Source organism: Saccostrea echinata, unplaced genomic scaffold, assembly GCF_033153115.1.
Source record: "Saccostrea echinata isolate AGI-Se365-2 ecotype Australia unplaced genomic scaffold, CSIRO_AGI_Sech_v1 ptg000025l, whole genome shotgun sequence".
Taxonomy (NCBI): domain Eukaryota; kingdom Metazoa; phylum Mollusca; class Bivalvia; order Ostreida; family Ostreidae; genus Saccostrea; species Saccostrea echinata.
Genome location: NW_026889774.1, coordinates 23,224,783 through 23,248,037, shown reverse-complemented (window position 1 = coordinate 23,248,037; position 23,255 = coordinate 23,224,783). Strand labels below are relative to the sequence as shown.

Below are 23,255 nucleotides of genomic sequence, written 5' to 3'. Positions count from 1 at the left end.
AAAACAAACTGACAGATGGATGAGTGGTCACCAATGAAAATTTTACAATGTAGCTCAATCCTCTGAGCCCTGAACAAGAATAGACATTTAAGTCTTGTACCACTCCAATGTTGACAAAATTTTCATCAAGGCATATCATGACTTCTCAGTACATCTATAACTCGGTCGTGCGCCAAGTTTTGCCTGCCGGAGTACAAAACAGAAGAACACAGTCTAATTTCGTGTTTAGTCCTAATCTAAGACCATTTTCTGGGTGGGCAGAACCATACAATGCTTCATTATTTTAGTGCACACAGTTAACACGTGTCATAGGTCTCCAAACAAAATGCTGTCTATGTCAGTCAAAAGCATGACAACCTAAACGGTAAAGCCCTGTAAGGCTGGGTAATCCCTTACATGGGGGGGCCTTAGTGGATAATGTACTCTGACGAATTGTGAAAAATGATAACATTTACAAGGATTGATAAAGATTCGATAAAATTCAAATTTGATATCTGTACCGACAACGTCAGTCAGGGTTGGTGTCTAATTCATACTTTGGTACCCTGATGGGGTTCAACCCTTTTTGTCTTGGTAAGAAATCTGACTCCTCGAGTATACACTGGACAAAGTACTACAATAATGCAAAGAATAGAAACCTGCCTAATTCATACTTGAACCCTACAATTAGCTACAGCATGTATATAGGTATTCATCAAACATTTGCAGTAAGGACGAATTCTAATTGATTTGGAAGGAAAACAATAGACAACCAATAACATTTTTAACTTATAATCTGTACATGCAATAATTTAAAACTTGTAATATTTCTTTTGTGTTTAATTAATGAAGAGTTTAACTGTAACTGAAATAATACCTTAGGTAATTAAGACCATGACTAACATATTTATTTTTTAAAAAAAAATTGCTGCCAAAAAATTAGCATGGAAATAATCTTCATTTTCTGAATTTTCTTTATTACATCAAGCAACACTACCACACATATTTTCTATTTTTTTCACAGGTTTAATTAAGAAACTTCAAAGGAGATCTCCTCTTCACAATTTCCAAGAGAATAATAAGAAAATTATAGTAATTCATCTCCCAGATGCATGTTTTAACACCCTCGTCCTTATCTTAAAGCGTTTGATCTATGGAGGTTTTAATATGCAGTAAATCCCATACAAAACACCATGTGGCCAGATAAAGAAGCATTATTTGTATACAGAATGCCTACTGCAAGATATGGGTGTCCTTAAAACAGCATCCACTTGTTAATGACATGAAGCAACAACCAAGTCTGGATCCCCACCCCCCTGTGTATCCTAACACGTGTGACAAATTGTTCCATTTTTTTGTCGATTTACTGAGGCACCTCATTGAACACAAGCCAACTGATAACACTACATGTTGTTCTTTTTTGTTCTCACTAAATTGACCTGTTGTAAGTATTAAATATCGCTTTTCTAGTGCATGGTTTTTTTTTCTCCTTTGACAAAAAATGCAACCATAAATTCTTAACTTGAGGTACAGTTTTTATGAACTTGCTCTAAGATATCTCTGAATGGATAAAAAATAGAATTCCTCAATGGGAGGTAGACATACACATCTTAAAGAAATTCCGATGTTGTCTAATCCATCAATGAAAATAAAAAGTTAAAAGATTAAGACCCCCTTTCCATTCAAACACTTAATTTTCCAGTTTCTACTTTGAAGTCAATGCATGGTCATGTCTCTTTTATCTAGTGAATAGACTTAGGTAACAAGGACATGTCTTTTATACCTGTGACTCTGTTTATCCTGAAGTAAGATGAAGGATCTGTCTCTGCTATGCTGTAACTTAGGTCCTGGCGAGATGTTACATCATTATCGTAACCCTGCACCTGTCCCACCACGGTCCCCTCCCTTGTGTTTTCTGTTACGTTCATGAAGTATATCGGCTGCTGCATCTGAGGGATATTGTCATTGACGTCGGTGACCTTGATATAGACCTCATGGCGTGTGTGAAGGGGGACCAGGCCTCTGTCCGTAGCGTAAATTGTGAGCCAGTAGTAAGAGGCACTCTCACAATCCAACACACGACTTGTCCGAATGATGCCTAAAACAAAGATTATACAATTTACAATCTGTATAAGACCTTGTGGAAAATTTCACACATAAGGACAACTTTTACTTAAATTGATAGCATTCTTTTCAAAAGCAATTAATTTGTAGAGGTATAATTTCAGTGTAAAATTTATTATTTGGTTGCATACTATTGTCTAATATGCACTCCATCCTTGATACCTCTTACTTGACATGACAGAATTTGAAGTATCAAGGTCATTCAAGGAGGATACTTACAGAATACTAAAAAAATTGGTCACACTCACAATACAACGTTAACTTAACATATATTTTTGATACCAAAATTTACCCATATATGCATCAATATTTTTGATACCAAAGTTTTACCATAAATGCATCAAGTATACAACATATTAAACATTAATTCAATCTGCTTTTTGGGGGATAAATTAGAAAACCTAAGTTGCTAACAATACAATCCAGGTCATACCCTAGATTGTCCACTTTGTCATTGATTCTACACATTATCAATAAAGATGTAGCCATCAATGACACATGGATTAGGATTTCTTTTCATCAGGCCCTGAAGCCATTCTTCTCACAACTGAAATCAATCTCCATGGATTCTATTATAAATTACAAGACTATTCCTATATTGATTAAGAGGTAATGGAATCTGAAACAGATGGTCTAACAGTTTATGATAAATTTATAAGAATCTGGACCTTTAAGATGTAGGTCTTTAATGATATTTAGATGGCATGTAATAAGAGAATAGTATTTATTAGGAATAATTCCTATGTTGCAAAAGAAACATTATGTAGTTCTACTTTATTTTCTTTAATGCAAACTTCGTTACTTTGGGTCACAATTTTTCACATGGTTTGCTATTGTCAAGAAGAGCCCATAAAGGTGATGTTACCAAATAAGGAATTATACTGTAAGTCCTTTGCAAGAAAAAACTAGAAGCATGCCATATTATCATACTAATTTCTTTTTATATTTTGCAGGTTCAACCAACTATACGCCCATCTTTGTCTCTATAGTATAATACACTTTTGTGCAGTATACCATTAATCCTGACCTAACTATTGTAATACCTAAATAACAAGCCATCAAAAAATGTTCTTTCATCTTTCTCATAAAAAAATTCAGATATCTTTTTTTTTTTTTTAAATTTCGTGATGGTAATCGTGTTTAGATCATGTGGTAGACAAGGATAACTATAATCGCAACAATCTGCTGATGATCAAAAAACATCAGGTTACGTTGGGGATAGAGTTTTATAATTTATAGGCTATCAATAATACAATACCTATCTCGCATTTCTCATACGAGTGTCAAAAAAATATAATATTGTGTGGAAGATTATGACAAACTACATGTTTCATCTTTTTTATTTTATTTTTTCCTTGTTGAATAATGGTATCATAAAAATGACTTGATCATACTGTAAGATAAATTAATAGAAATGTTAAATATCCCTTGGTATTTTAGACAGCGAAACCAGCAGAAATGACAAATTGATGTTATATTACTATCATTAACCTACCAAAAAAGCCTGGGAAAAACGTTAGCCAGGAAAAAAGACCTAATTGATTTGCGGATGCCGGCTACACTTATAACCTTTACAGCCATTGTTTTTATGTGACATTGTGACTAATATTCCACTAATATTTGGTGCCAAATACCAGTTTAATAGTTATCTTGTCTACAGTTGCATGCATATTGTTGTCGCACTTAATTCAAAGCATGGCAATGGATTATCATCAAAGGGTAAACAACCTTAACGATGCCTATCTCCGAAAAGGTACATGCACTATTAATTAGGAAAAAATAACATCAAACAAATATGGAAGGTGACATGATGGTGCACTGTGTGCGTAGTTGTAAATAGGAGGCGCATACCTGGCGAAATACAAGACATCGTAAAGTACATCTGATAGAATACACATGTAAGGAAATATGGCTTGAAAAAGTTAACATCTAAGTGATCTTAACTTATTACTCGCGACAATGTCTGAACAACAATGAATTATAGTGCATTTTGAATATTTATGCAACATATTTCTTCCAGAAACATATTTCTTTTTGAAAATCAAATCATTGAAACATGTTTATAATCCAATTTGAAAATAGCCCCATTTTATTTTTTCTATACACATTTTTGAATCTAAATTTTGAATTAGGTAGATCTGACATGCGAACAGCCCATTTCTCTAGGATCCCACTGTTCAAACATTTGCCCATGATTGCTGAATTTACAGGGGTACATTTTGACCAGGAATGTCTGGCATGTTGACCATAAAACAATTCAGCCTGTTTATTTCCAGTAACACTTCACTATAAATGTTCAAAATTGAATTTCAATTCTGTACTCTATAACCCTTGTAGGGTTTGGTTCATACACAGAAAAATAAATTGAATCAACTCATGTGTCACCTATCTTGTAAATGGATTGATATTTCAATATTCAATTATGCTTGAGTTTTTGATGTTGAATGGAGGAATCCATTTGATGGTGTTTAGTTTCTGGAAAACTTTAGTTATAACACATTATAGACAAAATCAAATGAAAGTCCCTACTCTATGGTGTAAATATTTATCACAAGCAAAGAGAAATATTTTGAACTTTAAATTCATCAGACAAAATGTTAAAATGTCCAACCGTTTGTATACGATAGCATTTAATTAAAACTTAACACCTTTAAGAAATGTACCGGAGAAAATTAGAAGAACACTTCTTAAGTATTTGTTTTGACAACAAATTTCCATTTCAAAAATTGAATATTTTGAGAAAGGACTTGTTGACTAGTAAAACAAATATTTTCATTGCTTCAACCACAAGCTGATTATTTTCCAATTTCTCAGTGTCAGAATGTTTAGCCAGGGTAAACCTGTTCCTTTCACAGTGTAAGTAACCCCAAACCAGGCAAAGTACCTGCTGAAATGCCAGCTGATCTGGGTCTATTATTATAATTGCTACACCTTTTAGTATCTCTGTAAAGATTAATTTCTACCTGGACAGGTAATGAGATTAGAGGCCTCTAGCTGAATCTGTTTTCACCCACTCCATCAGAGTAAATGACCACTGGCATACATATATATCATCACTTAATCAAAGAAAGTGCAAATGTATTCATATTTCTATGCTCATTAATTATTAAGCACTTTTGATCAGTAAGAAATATGTTACATGTATGAATACTTTGACATTGAATAGTAATTATTATCTGTTCTATAAAAGATTACTTGTGCTGATTAATGAAACTGTTAGCAAAAACATTTCACAATTAGAAAACCTATATATCAACAACAAATTGTTGCTTCTACGAAAATGAATAGTCAAAAAAATTATTTATCAGCATTTTCATCCTTGAAGCTGACAACCATCATCTGGTGACTGTGACCTACTATATTGAGAGTCCAAAGAAGGCGCAAAATTAAGGCTTTAACCATCTATCTGTATCAGGGCAGGTCTTTGCTCTGACAACTAAACCTCCCCAAAGACATGACCTTTAGCCGGGCTTCATAAAACCACAAAGGTGTAAATGAAGTTCATGTTACAGGTAAAAAATTGACATGTCTCTAGCTATCTCACCACTAGTGATGGGATAAGTAGATACAACAGAGACTGAACGCGGCTTACATAGTGTACATTCAAAAGCTCGTAAAAAACAACAGAAACAGGCTAAAAATGCCCCCCTTTGCCCATTGTTGATTTTGACAAACTGTGAGGTTTCTTTAACAACAGGTGTTGATGTTACATTATGTGATAACTGGAAATGTACAGAAATGACGGGTACCCGAGACACACAATCCATGATGGTGGCGATAAGTAGCCATGACACATGACAAATCGTCAATATCTCTTCCACAGTGCAAGGTGATCAAGACATTTCGATAAGAATACAATTACCCAGATTTCCTCAATGACTCAAAAGCGATTTTGTGTATTCCCACTTTCAGTGTTTATTATTTTTTTCACATAATTCGTGCAGTGAAAATCAGATATATATCTTTATGAATCATAATTTGCTTATAATTATATAATACATGGACAGGAATTTCAACATTTCCTTTCACATTAAAGATTAAAATGATTTTATCTTTACCAAACTTGCATTTTCATTCAAAGACGAAAAAGAAAAAAACATATTAAAGAAAATTATAGTAAAGGAAATCCAAACGATTATGCCATTTAAAATTACTGAGAGCAAAACTAGCCTGCAATGTATTTTATTCACTTTTAATTTCCAAATTCTGAATAAATTTAATACTCCACAGCTAATCTGGGTAACTATCCAATTATATGTACATGATTCATTTCCACTTAACCATCACTGACCTCTCAGATACCCTAAGTAAATGAGATTTACAGTGGTACATGAACTTACAGTTTTCCTGTAGGACATCTTTTTTTTCAATTCCTGGTTTAAGAGATCAATATGGATAAATAGAGTGTCTAAAGTTTTTTAGACACTAAACCATAAAGACTTTTTTTTTGGACAAATCTGTCCACTGGCAATTTTCATTGTTCTATACCAAAAGATATGACAAATATGCACATTCATTGTTTGACAAAGTGAGAAAAATTGGAAATTTAAAAGGAGTAAGATCATATGAGTTTAATAGCCATGTGTCACTAACTTCTAGCATTTAGACACCCCATGTCTAAATTAAACCTAATATACGTAGTTCAAAAATCCTCTTAAAAATAATGTTGTTGTCCTAAGATTATCACACTTTGATGAGATCTATAACATAAATAAAATAGCGTAAAATATGTTCAATGCATAACATTGTACCTGGACAAAGAATCGTAAGGGTTTTCACTTATGTCCTTGACAAAAAGAAAATGCTAAAAACAAATAAGGAATTAAATTTTTTTTTAAACCTCAGTCTTCATTTTTCACAATATCTTATCCTTTGTAATATATGTATGTTAACTAAGACAAACAAAATGTTCTTTCTTAGTAATGTTCAAATCTCAAGTATCTGTTTTAAACTTAGCATAAAACTGATATAAATTCAAACCCAAATATGTATTCTTTTTAAATGACTGTCAAGTTTCATTTGGACATTACAAGGCAATTATTGCACTTGATGTGGAGGGGCCTAGCTGACATGATTTTAAAATGATTTACCTGTTAAAGGCACCTGCAAATCTTTCTACCTTAAGGATCATTTATATCATCTCATGCAATCAACCAGATGTTTTATTGGAACAAATTTTTTCAATGCTGTAATACCCCCAACTTTGAATGTAAAGTGTTATCATAACAACTTGAATATCATGCTTGAGTTTGCAGGGGATCATCTCGTTTTTCTAATTTGTGCCAAATGATGTAGAAAGTGCTTGTTGAAAAATTGGGATGAAATGCCTTCTGAAAAAATGATCAATGTTATGCAACAATAGTAGCACTGTCTTACATAAATTAACTCTCTTTAGGCCCTGCATTATGTCTCCAAAATACATGTATATGGCTTTTTCCAACAGGTGCACCCTGGCATGAAGATTCATGTTAGTCTTTGAAGAACATATTTTGTGCTAATTTAATTACATCCCTCTTTGATTAAATCCCTACCAGTGACACAAGCCATTCATTTTGCAGAGGAAGGTGTAATTATTTCCTAAGAAAACCATACTTCACAGTCTCAATAATTTTATAGTCATGTATGACTGCCTTACACAAGAGCTTTGATTTGTCAAGAACTACTTAATGAATGTTATGTTCATTAAAGTGGTCCCTGTTAAACAAGCACTGAATGTCACAGATATAGGACAATAAAACCATGTCTTACCTTCATTGTCAATACTGAAAAACCCCAGACCACTTCCTTCTCTGATGGAGTAGGTTACAGGGGTTGCCATGGAAACTTCCTGAGGATCTGCATCAGGGTCATGGGCCGTGACGGTCATCACTTTAGAACCCACAGGAATGTTCTCCTTCACGATTCCGTATCCCACAAAGTCTCCAAACTCTGGTGCTTCATAGTTCTCATTAACATCCACTACTTCAATGTTGATGGAGCATGCAGACACCATGGATGGAGTGCCTCCATCTTCTGCATGAGCACTTATGTTGTACACTTGTTTGGTCTCATAGTCCAGAGGCTTGATGAGGCGAATGACCCCCGTGTCACTGTCAATTTCAAACGTATCTTCAACACCATAGATGAGACTGTATGTCAGTCTACCATTTTCTCCCTCATCCCTGTCTTCAGCCTTGATGGTGGCAACAACAGTTCCGACAGGGATGTCCTCTTGAATTTTGATATCATAGTTCTCTGGGACAAACTTAGGGATGTTGTCATTGTCATCTAACAGAATCACTTTAACAGTTGCTGTAGAAGACAGTGGTTTCTTGCCAAGATCACTAGCTCTTACTGGGAGATAGTACACACTTTGTGCTTCTCTATCTAAAGGCTTCTTCACAGAAATTATTCCACTTTTTGAATCCACACAAAACTTATCTTCATCTCCAGCTAAAGAGTAGACTACTTCCCCATTATTTCCAATATCCCGATCTGTAGCAATAACTTGTATGACAGTGGCATTCACTAGGATACTTTCAAACACTGATGCCTCATAGTCATCTTTTTCAAACTCTGGTTCATTGTCATTCTCGTCTTTCAAACTGATACTAATGACCGTTGAAGCAGACTTTCTTTTTGTTGGCTCTGCCATATCTGAGATTTGGATTTCAAGGTTGTATTTTGGTGTGTGTTCCCGGTCTAACTTGGAAATGACTATGATGTCACCAGAAAATGGGTCAATTTTAAATTGGTCATATGGGTCACCATCCAGGAGAGCAAACTGTATCAAGCCATTAAAGCCAGGGTCATCATCAGTGGCCCCAATTTTTAAAATGCTAGTGCCTATAATTGTACTTTCAGAGATTTCCAGTGTGTTGGAAAGTGTTGAATTGAACTGGGGTGCATGATCATTAGTTGTTTCTATGGCTGCTAATTTGGGTTCAATAGATGGACCATCATTGTTATTGTGACTGGACACCTGCAGTATTTTCAAAAGTCTTTCGGAGGCATCTGTGGTCTGGCACTGCACATTGGCATCCTTATTTGATAACTGCATATTCTTTTTATTATTAACCAAAGTCAAGTTCACGAAAACTGGATCAGAGTCAAATTTTCCATCACTGACGACAATGGTAATCTGACGTTGGTCTTGGGTATGTTCTTCCATGCTACAATTCAAAGTTAACCTCCCACTGCTTGGATCAACTTCCAAGCAGCCATCCTCATTTCCAGACTTGATAGAATATACGAGATCACTGTAATCAAAGTCCACCGCTGGGGTAGTGACAATGTCGGTCCCCAAAGGAGCTTCACGGGACAGGTAACCTGAGCAATTTACTTTCTCAAATAATGGACTGTTGTCATTCACATTTTGCAGTTGAAAATAAAGAAGAATTTCTGACTCTCTGCTAAAGGGACTGCCCCAATCCGTGGCTCGGACAACAACCCTGTAGTCTTTTCTCATGGTCTCATAGTCAAGGCTTTTAGTAAGTTTGATGTCACCCGTAAAATGACCGATTTCAAATGGCAATGTTTCTTGGTTAGTGATGGAATAACTGACTTTGGCATTCATGCCTTGATCAGCATCTGTAGCGACTACTTTGTAGATTAAAGTACCCTCAGGTGTATTTTCATCAAAAACAATATTAGTCTGATTAACCTGGAAAACTGGGGCATTATCATTTGTGTCAAGAATGGCTATGGTGAGAGTTGCCGATCCTCTGACAAGAGTTCCTATAGATTTTGGATCATATGCATTGATGACTAGTTCTACTGAGAAATCTGTCTCTGCATCTAAGAGAGAGGCAGTTCTAATTAAACCGGTTTCTTTCTTGATTTTGAATAAACTCTTGTCATTCCCAGTGGTAATTTCATACATAAGCCGGGGTTTCACTCCCTTTTGATTTGTAACACTGGGTTGTACGTAATACACAGAGGACCCCACAGGTATATCTTCTGGAACTGATGTCTGGTAATGGTCAGAGACAAATATAGCACCAAAGTCGTTAAGGTCATCGATATGAACATGAATTTTTTTGTCAGTCACTTTTGGGGGATTTCCTGAATCAGAGGCTTTTATGGTAATATAAAAATTGTTAAAAATGGAGCTCTCTCGCTGAGAGTTTGTATACAATAGGTGATATTCACCGACAGTGTCTTTTGATGGAAGCACTTTAAAAAGACCACTTGGGTCATTATAGATTGAAACATTCTTAATTTCACCATTTTTCCCAATGTCAACATCAGTAACAGTTAAAACGGAATACACAACACCAGAAGTCCCTGTATTCTTAATGTTAGGAAAACTTTTAACAATTATTTCTGGTGCATTAAAGTTTGCTTGTGTGACATGTATTGTTATATTCGCATTTCTTTGCATGACAGCACTGTATATTGATTTGGGCCCTCTATCTTGGGCAGTCACTATGAGATGGTATATGCGTTTTTCGTAAAAATTTAATGGTCGAGTGACTGTTATAGCTCCTGAGGTTGGATGAATGGTGAAGGAATTTGTCTTTGTCACAAGACTGTAGTAGACTTCTGCATTGATTCCCTCATCACCATCAGATGCAGATACAGTTAAAATAGTGGAATGTAATCCTGTGTCTTCCGACACAGTCACATTATAATTTTCCCTGTCGAATAATGGACTGAGATCATTCTTATCCTGCACTCGGATTATCACATTAGTATATGTTGTTAAAACATCCCTCTGTGTCACTTGTCCTGTTGCTTTCACTTTTAAATAATATTTACTAATTAATTCACGATTTAGACTTCCATAACTACTAGTGTGTGTACGAATTCGTAAAAACACAAAATCTCCAACTCTCTTATGCTCCACTTTGAAAATATCTGAGCGATCACCGTCCACAATTTTGTAATTCACTTCAACTTTTGGATCTGTGATATAAATGCCCATTTTCTGTGAGGCAGTGATATAACTTCTGCTGGGTGCCCGCTCTGGGATGGTGGCATTGTAGAGCTGTGATGTAAAGTGAAACTGGTCTTGTGACATCACTTCCCCCTGCGTGCATGGTAACTGGAGGACCAGTGCCATCACCCATAACTGGAGCCATTTCCTGCTGTCCCACCAGTCTTGGGCAAAACTACCCATGCTGTTTAGTCTTCACATCTCTGTTCAAAAAAAGAGAACAAATGAATTAAAGTCAGACTGCTTACTTGGTCAAATTATTAAATGTCATTTGGTAAAGCGTAGATCTTGAAGATCGACAGGTTTTATGACTGAACAAATCCATTAACAGCTTTAAAAAAACAAATTATCAATAAACATGACTACCCCACTGAGCGTCTAAAGTTAGCAATTGAAGTGTAGATCCATGTCATTACGTAGGACCTAGGGACTCTTGCACAACAATGCTGTAAATGATTACTTTTTGTCACTCTCCCCCTGAGGCTAAATTGTAATTAAATTCAGGACAAGGTAACTTGTCAATCATTGCACAGGATATGTTCATCAAACAACCATGTTCATTTTTTTTTAAAGAAAAAAGTCTTTACCTATACAAATGATATATCCCTCTTACCTATATTTAAATTCAACTGAAAATGACTTCTTGAGCAAAATGCATTGCACAAGGGTATTAGAAAATATACCAGCTGTGTTTGCATGTACTGTAATGTTTAGAGAATATACAATGCAATGCATACATGTATTAATCTGTACACAAGTGGTTAGCATTAGACCTTTTATAATCAATAAGTGCGGTGCATACTCTTGTCCCAAAAAGCATAAGATTTATATATCTGAATCTCCAAACTAGCCTTCAAACTTCTGTATGCTAATCAAAGTTCCTGACCATCTCAAATCTTCTTGTAAGCTCCTAATGTTTCAATCTTTTAATTCAGATTAAAGAATATTTTCCATAAAGCCCGATCATAACTACACAAAGGGAGATAAATAGTGGAGAAAGGTCAGCCTGATTTGCTCAGTGTCCATTATCAGATGACAACAAATTTACGATAGGGGTATTTAGATTAGCAGCAGGTTACGGCAATTCGGTAAATCCTATGCACCATATTATCTATGAAACTTACAGGTAATCAGTCAAAAATAATATCTATCCATCTCTCATAAGAATCATTCACCAAAAAGATATCATATCAGATAAGGGCCTGATTTGATACTCATTCATAAAGATTATGAATTAAATATACAACGTAATTATTTATATTCAACACACCTGCAGTCAACTCCTATACACGGCACAACTTAAACATAGTGTGGTCATATTTCAACGTCAAGCATAATTCCCACATTTCAGAAAATATTGTCTAAAAAAATCTATGCCATACCTTTAAGTTAGTGAGATTCAGGTGTAAATCCATTGAGTAAAAAGTGAAACATTATTAATCAGCACTTTAGCACTTCAGCCAAACCTGTAAAGTCTTGATCAATCACCCAGCTTTACAGATCAACCGTTTTCCCTGTTAGTCTTTACACAACACACGCTCAAATACTCTAACAATCTCTTATCAGATGTGTTTTCAATTTTTCCAGGTGAAAGGGCCACATCTCGAGAAGTAAAGAAGGAAAGACTTGTTTAGTCGAAAAAAAATGCTCTGAGCCGTGATAAAAAAGACAAATTAATTTACATAACAGACCGCTGGTTTCCTGGGCTCTATCCATTGAATTTGGTGTCAAAACCAAAACAACAAGTCGTAACGCACTCCCTAACCCTCCGAGCACACCTGTGCATCTACCTTTATCATCCTGGTTGTGTGCACTTGGTCAATAATATGAATGAATGGAAAAAAAGGCAAAACCAGCAGATTAATTCATACTGGAATCTACCTTTATTTAAATTATCAACCACATTACATTATCCTCTGTATTTGAAAATTAAAATTCAAAATCCACTTAGCTAACTAGCAAATTAATTTCTACTTGTGTGTACATTTGTATTCCAAGAGATAAAATAGGCTGATTAGAATTTTTTTTCAATAAGAATTTTTTTTCTTCTTAAATTATAACTGTTTAGTTCTATAAAATACACAGTGCAAGTAAATTTAAAATTTTAATGAGAAAAGTTCAATGTACTGACTTTAACAATCTGAAACTTGAAATGTGAAGAGATGGTTTAATTAAACGTTTCTGCCTCAATTCATTTTAAAAAAAATTGTACTCTATAATTTGCATAGAGTCCTGATTTTAAATCAGGTGAATTTATTTTTATTACCTCTAGCAATACACATGAAAATCAACTTTTTCCCTACCTGACACAAGGTAAAGTATTAATTTACTGCAGCAAAGTATGACCACCCACTAAGGCATTGAAAATATCGGTCATTTTCTTTAGGGCACCTACTTTAACCTTCTTTTTTTCTGCCCTTCACCAGTGCTTTTTATTTAGCATACCAGATGAAAATCATAAGATGTGATATAAACACAGAAATCTGAACTAATAAACAGCTGATTGTTGAAAAAAAGGATTGATTGAAAACATTGGCAGTTGAAAACTGTAATCTAATACACATTTAAATATATACCTTTACACATTTATTGTTTTAAAAAGAACAGAATAAACTGAAAGGTGTATGTATATATATATTAATAACTGTACGTGTCATACATACCTACGCAGTAAGTGCCAAAATCTCATCATTTGATACACACAAACAAAACAATACTGAAAATGTCACAAAATGTCACATAGCTGACCAATTATTATATTTAAATACACTTTGTATGCCATATACAAATGAACACGCAGTATTCAAACGAAAAAAATATAAACCAAAATTATGGACATGTAGTCAAAGCCAATGATCATCCTTTATTTTCTTATCAAACATTAACACACCCATGATCAGCTTGTAAAATTGATGTTAACCAGAATTGGCACATACTTGCAATGGATGTCCCCAGAAATAAGGTACATATAAAGCTCTGACAATGATACCAGTTGTATATCACAGCTGGCCAAACCCTAATCCCATTGACAAATTCAGCGTTTAATGGCTGTGGTTTACCCATGTCACTCTGTGGCCTTTGTATCTTGTCAAACCCTGTCTGACTGTGTCTATGGGCCCCTATTAAGAACTCATCTTTGGCACTTCAAAAATACATCCAAATTGAAGTGAAAAGTCAACAATAATATACTTGCAGCTAATCAATGGGAATTAAAGGCGACAGTTACATAAATGTTGGGTGATTTTCAAATTCAATACACTTACGAAACACAGATTATGCAATAGTCAGAGAAAGGGTGCAGTACATATAGTCGTTAAAGTCTTTTCTTCATTAACTTAATAAAGACCTTAAAAATTTGAATAAAAAATATTTGAATAATGCTGTAAGAGTCTTAAGATACACAAAACCACAATGAGATGCATATTTAATGCAATAAATTACACCCAAATTGCAAACGAATAAATAACTCTGTGGTTGTAACGATTACATATTTTCAGTTTCGAGATGATGAATAAGAACAGCTGATGCATTATGTACGGCCAATTTTACTATCTGTCCTATCCTAAAGTCAACAAACTTTAATTTTACTTGTCCAAATATTGGCGATATATTCTGTCTATATAGTTTATGTACACAGGTGTACAGTCGCACAGAAATAAACATGTCTCCAATGTTACTGGCATAGATGTAACGAGATGTGTATAATGTCTGATATTCAAAAGGCTGTAATTAGCCGATTACCCCACATTTCCACGAGTGTTTTCATTTGGAAGGTTGTATACATGTTTTTTTGCTAATTCAGAGGACAAACTTTTCATAAATGTTTGTTATACAAGCACTCTTAACATGTTTATAATATACTATGTGGGAGTGATATAAATACACCAACCTATAAAAAAATACACCCAGTTTTCTTTTTTCCTCCAAAAGACCTAAAATAACTTAATAGAATTATCAGAAGAGGCTTCAAGTATTTATTGAACTCAATCAACCTCAGTAAAAGAGATGGTTGATAACTTTGTACATGTACAAATATTTTGACAAGGGTTCAACAAGAAAATAACAACATCTATATGAAGCCTTTGTATCATCAGCAACCTGTATCAGTGTTATTCTAACAAATCAGGGCTGTTAAACTCAGGTAAAACCTCCCCCAAACAAATCACCTCTCTCTGATAAGAACCTCTGACCCCCACAATCAGTATAGAAAGAGAACACAAATTAAGGTCTGTGGCCCCAACAAAAGATGACATTTGTTAGACCTATCAAAATAAAACTCCACCATTGTACTTATCATAACACACTAACACCTCCCCTCTAAAACCTTAACAAAAACAGTGCAGTAATACTTATTTGTAGAGGTGAAATAACTATTGGTATTTATCAGACCAGCCCAGTACAAAAAAAGAGTAAAACTTGATATGGGCAGAGAGCAGTCGATGTGGGTACTCCATACATGAACTACAAAGCTGTGCCGAAAAAAAAGATGGTAAACTCTGATAGTATTTATGTCATGTGTGGTGGTTTATGTGTTAGGAAGTGTGGTAGATTACCGTGGTTCACTGGCCATTGATGTTGATGTCAGCCAAACGGGAGACAGTGAGACGGCCCAAGATTGTCATAACAATCCATCAAATTAAATCTCAAAATGTACAATAAAAGCCCAGAACTTTCAAAAACAAACAACTCCAACCTAGGAGTGGACAAAAAATCCTTGTAATATTGATAAATACACAAAATCTTTTGTGCCTATTGCATACAAATTTACATGGCATGACACACAGCCAAGGCCGAAAGACTTAAGGATGATCAAGTGCTCAGGGTCTTTTCTTGATCTTCACTCTTGCAGAAGACTACAGTGTTTGTTGAAATGTCAAAGGCAGAAGATTTCAATGCAATCCGAACAATTTCAGATGATCTGCAAAATCAATAGAACTGAGACAAGACCATCATCTCATACCAAGATGATTCACTGCACAATGCTGCATCAATGACTGCAAACATATACAGATGAAACGTCTTGTTCAAACACAGATGTTGTATCCAACATAAATCTTTACAAAACAGCCTGCCTTGTATGGCGCCAACAACAAATAATACTTGAAATGGACAAAAAAATACTTTCCAAAAAATTACCTTGGTAATAGAAAACTGGAATTTTCATATATTTCACACATAACAAATCTTTAATACAAAAAAAAAATGAAAACTTGCAGTCTACTTATATTCAATTAAACCTTACTTGGTATAGTGAAAGATTAAAAATGACAGTGTTCAATACTGATATTTGGTCATTACCTGGATCACTCTCTTTGGCAAACAAGCCTGAAAAGCTCCGCATAAAAGTTATAAATTCTCTTTTGCTTGAAAAATAAAAGAATTAATTTATTAAATACTTGGATCAATCAGACTGAAGTCTTTCATGTTGTGTATGTGTCCTGAATTTTTGCCAAGATGTATCTGACTCTATTCCTGTATTGTACGTGTTTTGACTTCTGTCCCCTTATCTTACTGAAAATGGTCGCAACTGTATTGTTCTGGACCAGTCATTAAATGCTCAACACCCAAGCTAGGATAATAAACACCTTAAGCATGATAGAGTGGCGGATAAAGTTAAAAAGTACAGCTGTATTATGTACCGTGTCTGCCCAGAACATTAAACAGATTACAATCACTCCGTCCCTAATAGTCCTTGGACAGGTAAGTAGGTGGGGATTTTTATATGGGTAAAACGACTCCTCTCTACCTGTGTCTAAAAACTTTAGGACGCCATCAGAACTCTTGCATGACTAACAGCATTTTTACTGTTTTTTCCCTTCCAGAAAAGAAAGTGACTTAGTACCTGCAAGACAGTAATAATAACAAAGCCATGACCAGCTGATAAAACCATGCTTTGATTACATGTCATCGAGACAGGACTTCCCTGTGTGATCTATGTGATTTAAGGAAACCTGTATAAACTAGCAGGGTCACTGCTAGACCTAAATCACCAGCTCAACACAAGACCCCCACTGAATAACACACACCAAAGGAAAAAAAATACAAGTTTAAAAAAAAAAAACAGGCTTAAATACCCCCACAGATTTAAAAAGATGATTGATCTAGTGAACATGGGGTAAACATGAGACATAAATTCTCTCAGTTTGGGCCAATAACCTTGTTTGAATGGATCAGGGAAACAAAATTAATATCCTGTATTTTTTCCAAAGTCTTCGAACCCAAATTTTATATAAGTAGTTATTCTTGTTCATAAAAGGTGTGTATTTTCTTAAGTGTTCTATCTACGGTGCCCTCTCACTCGATACCATTTGTCATGATTTAAATTCAAATACCTTAATAAGAAAGTAAATCCTGCAGTTAAACAAACCACTAAACAAACAAATGATTCACTGACATCAGCCACTCTTTATCAACATTTAATTTTTGTCAATGTTCGCTGATGAATGAAAGTAATTGATGTCAAGAGGTTAGGTTAAGACCCCATAAAATATTAAGAAGGAGTGTGCTATGAAACAATCTGAAACTTTGCATCTGATAGGTACAATATTAATATTATATTATTATATAACTCTTTTTTTCCCCCATACTATGAAGATAGTTTAAGACATTTCATCATTTTTGCTTACTATATATTTACTTGTAGCACAGTATGTACTAGTCCAGTTCTTTTAATGAATTGTGAAATATTTTGTTTCATGTTTTAGTTATACTGTCAATCTGACATTTTGAATGATAATATATAATTGAAGATTTTTTAAGTTTAAATATAAATTTTGGTGATAGGTGAATTGAAGTACAATACTGATAAAACTTAGATCAACACTGGCAATAAACTGAATAAATATGTTCACTGTTTTAGACACATGCTGAGAAAACAAGGCAAATTAGTGATCTGAAGAGAAAAATTCCTAAAACAGCAATATTCTATACTTGTCTGTATATAATCACGATATTCTGCTATAGCACAAAATATATTAACTGCATATAAAAAAGCTGATTTTGAAAGATGTCAGATTAAAGCAAAAAAAAAAATAATAAAATCATTTAAATGACACTATCTGCACAATCTTACCAGCTGATAAGTAAAAGCAATTTTCACTTTCTGATCACACTGTCAAGCGTGTCATGGATCCGACTTTGCTAAACATTACACCACAACTTTGTCAACCAAATCCAAGGAGATTGTGATAAAAATATATTATTCATTGAATCAGTCATACCTTTGTCATATAGATTCAATACACAATTTCTTCAGTCTCAGGAATAATATTACACCTTGCATTTCTTTGCCGACTTTCTTCTTTCCACTATCATGTAATGTTTGAGGTCGGCCATGCTCCACTCAAAGTTGATTGAATGGGCGGAGTAAATGTGTGTCTTAAAATAGTTCGTTGGGACAAAATTATTCTTTTCTATAAAACTAACCAAAACAATCTGAGCTTTTTAGTTTAAACTTTTCAAAAGAACAGTTTGCCTTTTAAAATGTCGCTTTAATAAATATTGCATTAGAAATCACATTTGCAAATTCGAATTTTTATGTTTACTGCGTATGAATAACATGCCCCGCCCACTCCAGGTGAAAACACACGAAGGTAAAGGTCGCGACAAGTGCTTGCAGGACAATGATGACCGATGGAGTACAAGTCGGATTAGAGTGAATGACAATAAAGACAATGTTTTGGTTCTCATTTTTCAGTGGAAAAAAATCAGGCAAACCATTACCATCGTTACCATGTTATTTTTAAATATTTAGCACGTGTCATATGTATTTATTGCAAGTTAGAAACATTTAAAATAAAGACAGATAAGATAGATATATTAATTCATGATTGCTCTGTAATTAGTTGACAAAATCCCTTGCAAAATAGGACCCCAGAATCATGAAAAAAAGGAAAATGGACTTTATTGTACGTATTAAAATAATTCCTTATATTATTTTCTCCCTGTTATAACGCATCGGTGGTTCAGTGGTAGAATGCTCGCCTGCCACGCGGGCGGCCCGGGTTCGATTCCCGGCCGATGCACATTTTTTTTTATTTCTATATAGTTTTTTTTTATTTATTGATTCTTTTGCTCCTGAATCTAAATATGAAATGATTACAATAATCAGTGAAAAAAAAAACAAACCAATGATAGTATAAAATTACTACATGATCTTATGAATACTAATATTTCAGGTAAACCAAGCACATTCAAAGAATTATGCTCTCTTGATTTCGGCATCTTTGTGATTTGGATGCAATTATTCATGGCATAGTACAACTGTCTTGTTTGTGCGTCCTTCAAACTTCTAGGTTAAGGTCATGAAGTCAAAAAAGAAATACTTTCTGAGAGGTTTTATAATAGATAATGTACATGTCAAATCTGAAAGCCCTATAGTTTCTCTCACTATTGTAAAAAAAAAAAAATAAATAAATAAAAATAAAAATAAAAAAAAAATGACTGTAGTTTTAACTTTAAAGTCATGAGGTCAAAACCCAGAGTTTTGAAACAGGTTATGCACATGTCAAATATAAATGCGCTATCTTTTCTCATTCAAAAGTAATTAGCAGTGTTAAGACTTTGGACAATTGGGTCAAATTTGAAGGTCAAAGGGTCAAATATCATAGTATGTTCGAAAAGGTCTTGTCACAGGTAATGCACATGTGAAATATGACAGCCCTATCTTGACCAAGATAAAAGTTTGTTAAAATTTTTGAAAAGTGTGTCAAACTTCAATGTCAAGGTCACGGAGTCAAAAATCATAGTGCATTTGGAAAGAACTTGTCACTGGTAATGTACAAGTGAAATATGAAACCCGTATCTTTACTCATTCAAAAATTATGACCAAGGTTAATGCTTTTATTACAGAAAGAATGACAGACGGGCAAACGAACAGACGGACAAAACTGACACATGAATGAGATTTAATGTCCCCTCACTTTCGCGAAAGCGGGGAACAATAAATATTTCTCATAACTCCAATTTTGTCGTCAGAATATAGTTTTGTAGACTTGTATACCATTTTTATGCCCCCGTAATCGAAGGTTCGTCCGTCTGTCTGTTTTTCTGCAAGAAATTTAACCTTGTCCATAACTTTTGATTGGTTGGACCTATGGCTTTAATATTTCATAGGTGTATTCCTTGTGACAATATCTTTCTTTGAGTATGAATGTTTTTGACCTCTTGACCTTGGAGCTTGTCCCACTTTTGCAAAAAAATTATCAAACTTTTACCTTGACATAACTTTCGTATAGCTGGTGCTAGGGCTTCCATACTTCACCTGTATATTTATTGTGACAAGACCTATCCTTGGATATAAATATCATTGATCTTATTACCTTGACCTTAGAGCTTGACTCTTTTTAAAAAACTTTAGCCTAGGCCATAACTTTTGATCAGTTAGAACTAGGGTTTTCATATTTCACATGTATTTTCCTTGTGACAGAACCTTCTTTTGGATACTAACAATTTTTTGGATACTTACAATTTTACACAATGACCTTAGAGCTTGACCTACATTTGAAAAACATTTACCTTGACCATACTGAACGGTTGATGCATTGGCTTTCATATATATTACAGGTATATTCACTGAGACAATCCTTTCTCTGGGAAACATTTTTTATCTGTTGACCTTTTAACTTGCATTTGAGAAACTTTAACCTTCGCCATAGGCCGCCATATATGCGGGCATCAGTGTTTCACAAACACATCTTAAATGCTTCTCATAATAAACTAGTTCATCTCTGTTATTCACTATTTTATCGTAATTTCTGTATAAATGCAAACCATGAATTCTTGAGTTCTGCCAGTCACAAAAAGTTTTTTTTGTTAATTGATAAAACATCTGAATGTCGAGTTGAAGGCCACAACGTGTTTTCTTCTCAAGTTTTTGAATAAATTCTGCTTCATAGGAATATAAAACAGGTCAGCTAATAAAGGAGCACAATTAGTGCCCATCGCAATTCCAACAGTTTGTTGGAAAACCTGGTTTCCGAAGACTACAAAAATGTTGTCAATATAAGGAACTGCAGCATCCTTTTAATACTTCAGAGTACTTTTGCGTAGAAAGAATGATTTTAAGCAAAGTGATAATTTTTATTTATTTTGTTTATGACCAATCACAAGAGATGAAAATTTCCGAGTTACATTTTTATTGAAGAAGCAATTATCTATGATATCAGAAAGCCTAAGTTTTAATTTATCGTGAGGAATGGTTGTATATATAAAGTGTAGAAAATCGTACGTTTTGGTGTTATTGACTTTAGAAAAAATTGGTGATTTTAAATTTTCTGAAAGTTCTTTGGAGTTTTTGAGAATCCACATGTGATTAACATCACTTCTAGAATATGCACCGTACGTCTGAAGTTTCTCTCTTTCAGCAGTTAATATTTTTGTAAGGAGTGAAGATAGGGGCTTGGTAGAGGATTTGCTGGATCCGGCAATGTATCTTTGTTTGTAAGGATTTTTATGAAGTTAAGGAATCCAGTATATAGGTAGAGTAGATCGAACTCACCTTGGTTGACTGGAATATTAAAAGTTTTAAACACTGAAACGTGATTTTGAAGAATTTCATCCTTTTAAAGTGAACTGTGAGTATATGTTGAACATTGAAGAAACAAGAGACTCATTTTTGAGTTATTTGCAAACAGTGGTGGGTTAAAAAATGAAGATAAAGGAGGCTATAGGTACTAATTTCATTCGCACCGATTTTCTGTCTCTCATTCTGTCTCAAGAGATGTCTTCGAAGAGTAAATCAGATTCAAGTTCATCAAAGGTAGAACAGGCTAGTCCTGTAGATCTGGTTGGTGAATAAAGAAAGATAACTCGATGATGCATTTTACAAGACTTTTATTTTGATGTCCCCCCCCCCCCAACACACACACACACAGATACACAATGCGATGTCGTACGGTATCGGACGATTAATCAGAGATGGATTTAGCTAGGAGAGGGCACCCAACGGTTCTTAAAATTAGGGAATTTTAATGAATGATTTAAATATTTCATATTTAGAATTATTAATAGAATCATCAATAAGTCATCAATGAAATCCTGCTGAATGTTAATCGCGAAATTCCATGGATCAACAACACCGTTTTGGAAAAGATTTCATTAAAAAAAACTCTCTTGACGTGTGCGGTCTCTGGACAGATGATGTTAAACAGATATCGTCTTAACTTGTTCACATACTCAAGTATGATGAAAACCTCTATATGCAATTCACCCAAAGAAAAAAGAAGTACGGTGTACTTGTTTTTCACATATTTATTATACACAGTTACCCCCCCCCCCCCAATAAATTAATTGATAAATAAATAAATAAATAAATTAAAATAAATAAATAAATAATGATAAAATGTCAAAGATAGAACGCATATGTACATATACATATATGTTGTTATACATATTTGTGCACTGATGTGTCGTTTACTGGCTATCAAATTTTCGAATTAAAATGTGTACTTCTTTTTAGCTGAAAAATTGATAAACTGTAACTAGACTGAAGCGAGCAGCCAATAACAGCAGCCATTAAGCCCGTAGAAGCTAGCAGCCACTAAGGAAATTCATCAAAGGACTGAGAGTACTCTGACGCAATACTGTTTAATGCCTCATTTTCGACAATTTATAATTAATAATTAGATAATTAATGCAACACTTAATTATTAATTAATAATTCAAACACTTGGAGGCAGTTAAGCTCACCTGCATAAGGAAAATTCTGCGGTTTCACAACAAACAAACAAACAAACAAAAAGAAGAAAATGTCACCATCTTTGACCGCTTAAGAATAAAACAGCATTGGATAGGTTAAGTACTTCCGGGAGAATCCCTTTTAGGCTCTTTTACGGGTCTCAGGAACATGATGGTGCAAAAAGGCTAACCTGAAATTTGCTTACTCCTAATATTTACATTGATAAGGGTTTGAAGGTAATTTAATCTATTTTAAGTTATGATCCTTGAAGTGTGCTTCGAACAATTACTGGCTCAAGGTAAAAGGGTCCACAGGGCTATTATATACGGCCATAAAATTTAGGCTGAAGTGGTACCACCAAGTGGTGCCAAGGGCGGCTTACGTATTTCAAGCAGCTATTATACCTCTTATCTTATAAGTGTGCTTTAAATAATTACTGTGCAAGATAGAAGATTTCTAGGACTATTTTTCCCGCAATCGGTTTGAGGCTGTAACGGCACCACCAAGTGGTGCCAACGGTGGGGAACATCTTTCATGCTTTCATTTTTCAACCATCAT

General features: G+C 34.4%; 1 protein-coding gene and 1 non-coding gene across 6 annotated transcripts in view; one reads left to right on the top strand and one right to left on the bottom strand.

Moving 5' to 3' along the window:
* Positions 1-11,217, bottom strand: part of LOC133192210 (protocadherin Fat 1-like) — a 45,997-nt gene extending 34,780 nt beyond the window's left edge. For all 5 annotated transcript variants that reach the window (XM_061328181.1, XM_061328184.1, XM_061328182.1 and 2 more), the window contains exons 1-2: positions 7,852-11,217; positions 1,763-2,077 (exon numbers count right to left, since the gene is read on the bottom strand). In XM_061328181.1, the coding sequence (XP_061184165.1) occupies positions 1,763-2,077; positions 7,852-11,203 (3,667 nt within the window). In that variant the 5' untranslated portion in view covers positions 11,204-11,217. The remainder of the gene's footprint in view (positions 1-1,762; positions 2,078-7,851) is intronic.
* Positions 11,218-18,973: 7,756 nt separating this feature from the next.
* Positions 18,974-19,044, top strand: Trnag-gcc (transfer RNA glycine (anticodon GCC)). The gene has a single exon. It is a non-coding gene; the product is annotated as a tRNA-Gly (tRNA).
* Positions 19,045-23,255: the final 4,211 nt, after the last annotated feature.